At 57.6% G+C, this 7,930-nt stretch overlaps 1 protein-coding gene across 1 annotated transcript; it reads left to right on the forward strand.

Moving 5' to 3' along the window:
- Positions 1-194: 194 nt before the first annotated feature.
- CUNH1orf50 (chromosome unknown C1orf50 homolog) lies at positions 195-4,694 on the forward strand. Its single transcript, XM_026067435.1, has 4 exons — positions 195-338; positions 1,019-1,105; positions 2,536-2,667; positions 3,730-4,694. The coding sequence occupies exons 1-4, from the start codon at positions 195-197 to the stop codon at positions 3,910-3,912; spliced, it is 546 nt and encodes a 181-aa protein (XP_025923220.1). The 3' UTR covers positions 3,913-4,694.
- The last annotated feature ends 3,236 nt before the right edge of the window (positions 4,695-7,930 follow it).

Raw genomic sequence — 7,930 nt, forward strand, 5'->3', positions numbered from 1 at the left:
TGCGTCACCCCTCCCGCCCACCAATCAGCAGCCGCCTCCTCCCCGTCACCCCGCCCATCAATCAGAATCCAGCTCCGTGGCCCGGACCACGCCCATCCCCGGAGAGGCCCCGCCCCAGGGGCACGGCTCCCCCCCTCTTCCCGCCCACCCACCAATCAGCAGCCGGCGGAAGGGGCGGAGCGAGACGCGGCAACATGGCGGCGGCGGGTGGCGCGGAGGCCGGTAACGGCGGCGGCGGCGGCGGCGCGGGGCTCGCGCTGGTGGAGGGCAGCGCCGGGCGGGCCGCTCGCGTCGGCGACCCGGGCGACCTGGTGGCCCTGGCCCGGCAGGTGCAGCAGGTGAGGGCCCGGCCCGGGGCGGCCCCGGTGCCCCGTGGGCCTCCCAGTGCGTCTTAGTGCTTTCCAGTGCCTCCCAGTATGGCCCAGTGTCTTCCAGTGCCCCCCCAGTGGCTCCCAGTATGTCCCAGTGCCCTGCGGTACCTTCTAACATCCCTACGTGTGTCCCAACGACTTCACTGTGTTCCAGTACCTTCCAGTTTCCCCCAGTATGTTCCAATATCTCCCAGTGTGGCCCAGTGCCTCCCAGTGTGTTCTACTGCCTCCTCCCAGTGCTCCCCAGTAAGTCCCAATGCCTTCCAGTGCCCCATGGTACGTCCCAATGTCCCCACGTGTGTCCCAGTACCTTCCAGTGCGCCCCATTATCTCCCCATCTAATGCCTCCCAGTGCCCCCTGGGATGTCTCGATACCTTCCAGTATGTCCCAATAACTCCCAGTGCCTCCCAGTATGTCCTGCTGCCCGCTGCCCCATGCCTCCCAGTGCRTCCCRGTGCCTCCCAGCACCYGGGCCCCGCTCCGCGGCCRTCACCCACCGCCCCAGGGTGYYRCRTCCRTCRCCCAGCCGGGTGCCRCGCTYGCCCTYGCGGCYGCCYCCAGCCCYGTTAAACTCCTCCGGGCGCCGGCRGGGTCCAAGGGGCCGYGGCTGCTCCCGGTCCTGACAAAACCCTGCTCTTCCTTGCAGGCGGACGACTTCATCCGAGCGAACRCCTGCAATAAGTTGACCGTCATCGCCGAACAGATCCGGTACTTGCAGGAGCAGGCTCGGAAGGTGAGGACGCAGCTGGTGGCTCGCCGCCTCGGTGTCGTCACCCTTTCTCCTTAGCTACTCTGACCGTTAGGAAGAAACCCGCTCCATCCTGTGCTGAGCACCCGCTGGCATTTAATATGAGTGTTTCCGGGATAATCCCTGTGCTGGACGTGACGCGTTCCACAAGAGCAGGGCTCTCTGGTGCTCGGTTTTGTCTCCCCTGTGCGGGCTGCCCCCGTTCTAGGATTTTGGCAGGGAAGCCAGCGATAGCCGGGCTGGGCGAAGAAGGGGGGATGGCGTGGGTGTTTGTTCACCAGCTGCGAGGAGAAAGGGAGGAAGATTAGYGTTCTTTTCATCATGTTCTTCATTGCAAGAGATTTGGGAGGAGGTGTGGCCCGGACGTGAATCATCGCCAGAAGCCAAGTAGAGAAGATTCAACGGGCAGATAGAGAGGGTTTGTTGTCTGGTGTCAGCTGGGGATGGGGGATGCTTTCGGGGTTTTTCCCCTCGTCCTCTGCACATCAGCGAGGTCTTCTTCTCACATGGATTATCTCCTTTCACAARAGGGGTGGGAGCTGACAGCTAGTCCAAAGCAGCTCCGGTGTCAGGAGAGATGACTTTGAGGAAACTCCTGTCCCCATAGTTTGTGGGTTTTGCTCTTGGGAGCGTTTGGCGGAGCAGGGTGACTACAACCATCTGGATGGTCACTCTGAGACGGATCTGAGCCCTTGGGAGAAGTGAGCTGTTATCTAATGATGGGTGGATCTCCGCTTCCCAGGTTGTCCCAGCTCATTTTCTTGAGCAGGCGGCTCCAGGAGCAAGCCTCGCCAGGGTTGGTTGTCCTGTTCGGTTCTGGCTTCACCCTTGGTGGTGAAATCATGGAGCTTGAAATCTGGAGTCAAAAATATATGTTTGAATGGGAAGAGATCTGCTGGTCACTGTGACTGGCCCATTGCCACCAAGGCAGCTACCTCACGTAATCCCTTTCGTTAACTGATGAAGCCRGAGCTGTGGAGCAGTCGGCTGATGGAGCTAGGGAGCTGAATTCCCCTTTGCTGGGGGAGATTTGCTAGCCCTTCCCGAGGGGACCTCAGCAGGGAAGCTGTGTGTGGAGGAGAAGAACGGATCCAGCACCCCGTGGGGGCAGGCAGATGTGAACATGGGGCTGTGGTGAAGCAGAGGTGGAGGGTTTGTTGCTGCTTGGAGATACCTCTGCTTCTGTGGAGGGATGCAGGAGCTCTGAGGTCCAGGTTAGCAGGGGACATCTGGAGAAAAAAATGTCTCATCAGAAAGCATCTGCTTTTTGGGGCAAATATAGATGTGCTGCATGAAGCTAGACTTGGGCTGTGGAGGGCAAAGCCTGCGTGAGCAGCGTGTCTCGGGCTTGGACTGAAGGGGGATAGCGTGTTGTGGTTTTATTTCAAGCGTGGAAATCTTACATTTGTTTTTAGGTCTTGGACGAAGCTAACAGAGATGCTGATCTGCACCACGTGGCCTGCAATCTCGTGAAGAAGCCAGGAAACATCTACTACATGTACAGGCGGGAGAGTGGCCAGCGATACTTCTCCATCCTGTCTCCTAAGGTGGGCGATAACAGCGGCTGAGGAAGCAGGGAGGGGAAAAATAGAACATGCTTGGGCGCTTCTGGACCTCAGGCAAAAGCCCTGGCTTGGTGAGGGGTATTTGCTGGCCCTTGCTCAATTGGTGTTTTTATTTTTATTTTTGTCCTTGATCATAGTACCCTGCTGGTATAAGAGGTATATTATGAAGCTCTCTTAGATCTCAGTAGAAAGTGGGCAAGAAAACCGTTGGCAGGTAGACCTGAATTCTGCCTTTTGGTCCCTGCGGTTCTTTGTCTGGAGATAACAAGCTGCAAACATGCCCTGGGCCTTCTCTGTAGGCTAGTCCAGCATGGCCGTCTGGCAGTACGGTCTGCTCAGATGCTTCAGCCCAACGGTTGAGTTTGTTTGCAGTCTGATGTTTCGTTTCTATGAGAAACGAGGACTACTCCGCTCCTGAGTTTTGGGGTTGATCTTGGAGAACCTGTCCTCCTTCCAGGCYACCCATTTTCTCACGAGCAGGTTGGAGACTCCAGAGCCAGGTCATTAATGATGAAATGAAGGACTCTAGTGACCTTTGTGCCCTGCTGCCGTCCTCAGATTGTGGCTAGAAAGGTGCCACAGCCCCGTCACTAGTTGTGGGTCGCTTTTCTGTTCCATGTCTAGCTGGGACCAAAGATCTCAATCCACCTGTGGTGGGCCAGCCCAGCGTGGGCTGCCCTCCTTGAGAGAGCGGGCAGTTCTTCTGAAGTGTCCAGGTAAGAGCTCAAACGGGCGCTTGAAGTGGATTTTAATGCACTACAAAGAAAACAGAGAGCAAAGCACAGAGCCAGGTGGAGGAGCTGTGCACGGGACAGGGTGAAAACCTGTCCCTAAACCTCCCCAGGTCAGCCTGGTCTCAGACTCAGGATAGCTTGACAGCTTGATCCTGTTTTTAGGTTAGAAAATGGGACAGCTGCGTGTAACTGGGACTGTCTCAACGGTGGTACGGCAATCCAGCACGGATAGCGAGGCCAAAGGACAGCCAGCATAGCCTGGCTCCGAAGGAAACCGAGTTGTGACGTGAATCTGTCCTCTCTCCTCCAGGAATGGGGGACCAGCCCCCATGAGTTCCTCGGTGCCTATAAGCTCCAGCATGACATGTCCTGGACTCCCTTTGAGGATGTTGACAGACGAGATGCTGAAATAAACCTCCTGGACAAGCTGCTGAGCCGGCAGGCAGCGCTGCCCCCGTGTACGGAGCCCAACTTCCAGGGTCTCACCAAGTGACGCGAGCCACCACGACCGGATGGGACCTCTGAGCAGAGCCTCTGCGAGAGGACGGGACAGCGGTGGCTGAACCGGAGGCAGGGCAAGGAGGGAGATCCAGAAATGAAAACGCTGCTGCTGCCGATACTTGCTCTGTACTTTAATGAGACTAATTCCAAGTTCAGTCTTACTGGATTTTCTAGTGATCGAGTAATTTCGTTCTTTGACTTGTGCCAAGCTCTAGCGAGAGGCAGATATCAGGTGGAGTCAGTCCAAGAGGGCTTGGGGCAAAAAGCAAAATCACTCGATGCAGATGTGATAGCGCTATGAAATACATCCCRCCTGTCCAGCTGTGCTGTACGACACTGCGTCCTGCGGTAGGTAATCATTTCAGGGCTGAAATGAAAAAGCACGTATTTAGGAAGCCCTGTGGCCTGGGAAGAGCAGCTGCAGCCCCAGACAAAAAGATGTGTCGTGATCTGAGCCTATGGGTCTCTCCCAGCAGTGTTCAAATCCCTGTGACTTCCATGCGGGGTGTCCTAGAGCTTTCCTGGCTGGGAAGAGCATCCTCCAAAGGACCACGCGAGCTTCAGGCCGTTGGCCTGGCTGCTGGGGGTCGGAGCGGGGCTGTGCGCTCTTTGAAGGATGGGTGTTTCACAGCCCTCTTAGGTTTCCCTGGGCTTCCAGTGGCTGAGCTGCCAGGGAGGGACGGGGAACGTGCGGGGTCCTGCACTCTGTTTTCTACTGAGTGCATCTGTGGCAGAGCACTGGAAAAAATGAAATAAATCCATCTTGATGTCAGATGTACTGCCGTGACGGGCCCTGCGTCCTGCTTGCATGGACAGCGTCCCTTCTTCTGCTCTACCAGGGAGACTTGGTGGTGTGGTAGGACATCTCCTGTCTCTATCTTCCACCGGGTGCTGGGGAGAGGCAAAGATCAGAGCTCCTGAGGAGATCCCTCCGTCTGGGCAGCCATGTAGATCCCGTGGGGGTGCAGGGCTCCTTGGGTCTTGCCTGCAGGAGAGAAGCCACCTCTCCAATTTGGTGTCCCTTCAGCAAAGGACAGCTGCTCCTTCGGCCTCCAGCCCGCACGCACTGCGGCAGGCTTTTATTTCCTCGCCGCTTTGCCTGGTGCTTTCTCTTCCGGTTGCGAGCGCAGTCCCCCCGTCTCCGAGCTCTCCTTGCCTTTGAGCTTCGCAGTTTTGCCCTCTGGCTGTTGCAGGATCAGCAAGTCCCGGCTGAGAAGTTGCAAATCACCTCCCGAACACCCGGTTTTACCAGCCGTGGCTGCCGGCGCCAGCAGCTCGGCTCCTCCGGCCTTCCCAGGTGAGGCAGTCGTGTTCGCTGCAGCCTCCGCATCCTCCAGCACCTGTAACCCCTATAGACAAATTTTTAGCTGGTAGATTTTTAGCTTTTCTGCCCCAACGAGAAGCACGTGCCTGCTCGTCCGGGATTGCTTTCTCCCGGCCCCTGCACCGGGGGAGGCAGGATGTGCAGCCGGCTCGGCTCTCCCAGCGTCGCCTCGATTYGGGAGGTGATGAAGACGGTCTGCCCTGGAGCAAGTCCCAGCACGGGCCTGGCCAGTCTCGTTCCTGTTTTCTCGATGGGAAGCCCCACGGGAGCGGACGTATCCCACAGCCACACGTGCCGGGAGCCATTCTGGCTGCCTGGATCCGACCTGCCGGAAGACGTCCCGGTCTCATGGAGGGGAGAGGGAGGTCAAGGCTGAACTCCCCACCAGCCCGAGCCTTTTCTTTCCTAGTTTTTTCCTCTTCCAGCTCTTCCAGATGCAATAGCTTGGCCCTGTCCCTCTGCGGTTGAGTCTTTGGTTGGCAGAGACCTGGTCCTCAGAGTCAACGCGGGACTTTTCGAGCAGTTTTTCCCAGCGCGCCCCTCCCTCACTAGGAGCGCTGGGCAGATAAAAAGCAACGTATTACTATTATTAGACCAGGGTATAATTAATTCCTTATCAAGTCGCAAGTGCCTAATTTGATGGKTTTTTTTCCTCCTTGTTGCATAGCCCCAGGCGTTATTTTACTGCATGTTATTAAATCTCAACTTGGAAGGCAGAAAGTTAATTACTGCACGGGTTTTTCCATGGTGCTAATTACGGTAGCAGCAGAGATCTCCGTGTGGGTTGATTTACGCTCCTCTGGGAAGAGGTATTCCTGCTCCGGTTTTATTTCTGTGACAGCAATCGTTTTTCATCATTAAAATCCGTACAGCGATGTACATGTACAAGGGCAGAGGGTGATGCTCAGCCTCCTGCCCTTCGTGGCTGYGGGATTTGCTCACGTGTGCTTTTCTATTTTTCCAGCAAAGGCTCTGGCTCTCCRTCCCCTGTAATTCCCTGGCGTCCCTCTGCGGGTATATCCTGCGGTTCCTGGCACTTGCCGTTTGAGTGACAGCTGTCAGTCGCCGCTCGGGCCGACATCGCAGTGGGCTGGTGCTCTTTGCCAGTGTGTTTCCGGCTGGTGGAGGGATTGCTCCTGCGTTTTCCTGCGTGCGGGAGCGCTCTCCTCTGCGGGAAGCGGGGACGAGGGCGCTGAATCCGCCTGCCGCTTCGCAGGGAGGCGATGCTGGAGAGGGGAAATCGGACGCCCTCGCTAGGCGGGAGGCCTGGCTCAAAGCCCACTTGCGGCCTCGGCGGAGGCGCTGAGCTCGCCCGGGCCGGTGCCGGCGGTTTGGAAGTAGCAGCTCGCCGGATTGCACTCGCGTTGCCGTCTCGGTGAGCAGCTGCTCTGATCTAATTAAAAGCAAAGAGCTGGAACAACATCAGAAATACGGGAAGATAAGTCAAGAGACGCTACTACGGAGCCAAGCAACCCATCCCGGGTAAAAAGGGCGAGGAGGGAGCTCCTGGTCCTGTGAGGGGATTTATTAACGGCTCGATGCTATAAAYGGTACTGAGAGCACAGGAAACATCCCTCTGGTGTGATAAAAGCGGTTCCGCTCTTGTTTGCGGCCTTCGTTTGATCGCACGTTTTGCAAAAGCRCGGAAGCAGGGCTGGGCATTGCAGGCTAATTCAACCCCAAAGCAGGTTTTTTCAGCCTCGCCAGACGGTTTGCAGCTGGCTGCATTAGGGATTTTGCACCGCAAGCTTTCTCCTGCTGCTTCCACGTTACCTTCTCGAGCTGCAATGCAAGACCGGCAGGTCTTCCCGGCTTTTAAGCATTTAATTAATCTAGACAAGTTTCCTCTTTCAGCCAAAAAGGCCAGGTTGCGAGTCCCGCTTCTCCAACTGGCAGCGCAGGGAGGAGATTTGCTTCCTGTGCTCTTGTTTCTGAAGAGTTGTTTTATTTTTTTCCTGCTATTTGGGGGAGGTTGATGCATATTTGGCATAATGGTATACGGCATATGGGCATTTGGCATATGGCCCCCGGCCTTGTCCTTGCAGGCCTTTGTGCCTGTCCTGTCCCCACTGAGAACGGTGTCGCGGGGGTGCGATCTGCAGAGGGGACCTTGTGCGTCTGCCGTGTTGTCCCGCAGTCCTCAGGGCGCACGCGCGACAGAGCACGCGCAGGATGGGGGCTCCGATCGCCTCCGAGGTGCACGTACCGCAGTGCAGACCCAGGGTGGGGGCTCCTGCAGCTGCTGGGGTGCATGCACGGTGATGCACGCCCAGGGTGGGGGCTTCTGCAGCTGCTGGGGTGCATGCACGGCAATGCACGGCCGTGCACGCCCAGGGTGGGTGCTCCTATTGCCGCTGGGGTGCATGCACGGCAGTGCAGACCCAAGGATGGGGGCTCCCACAGCCCCCGGGGTGCATGCACGGCCATGCACATCTGGCATGGGGGCTCCCATTGCCGCTGGGGTGCATGCATGGCAGTGCAGGCCCAAGGATGGGGGCTGCCCACGCCAAGCTCCAGAGTGCAAGGGAGGCCGGGAGCAGCCGCCCCCCACCGCGGTGCTCGGCGCTGCAGGCGGCGCTGCTGGTCGCCTAGAGCCTCGCCGAGGGGCGTTCGCCGTGCGTTTTTCCCCCAGGGTCTTTTAAAAACCAGCCCCCCATTGCCGCTGGGGTGCATGCATGGCAGTGCA

This window comes from Apteryx rowi, unplaced genomic scaffold (assembly GCF_003343035.1).
Source record: "Apteryx rowi isolate R43461 unplaced genomic scaffold, aptRow1 scaffold_259, whole genome shotgun sequence".
Classification (NCBI taxonomy): domain Eukaryota; kingdom Metazoa; phylum Chordata; class Aves; order Apterygiformes; family Apterygidae; genus Apteryx; species Apteryx rowi.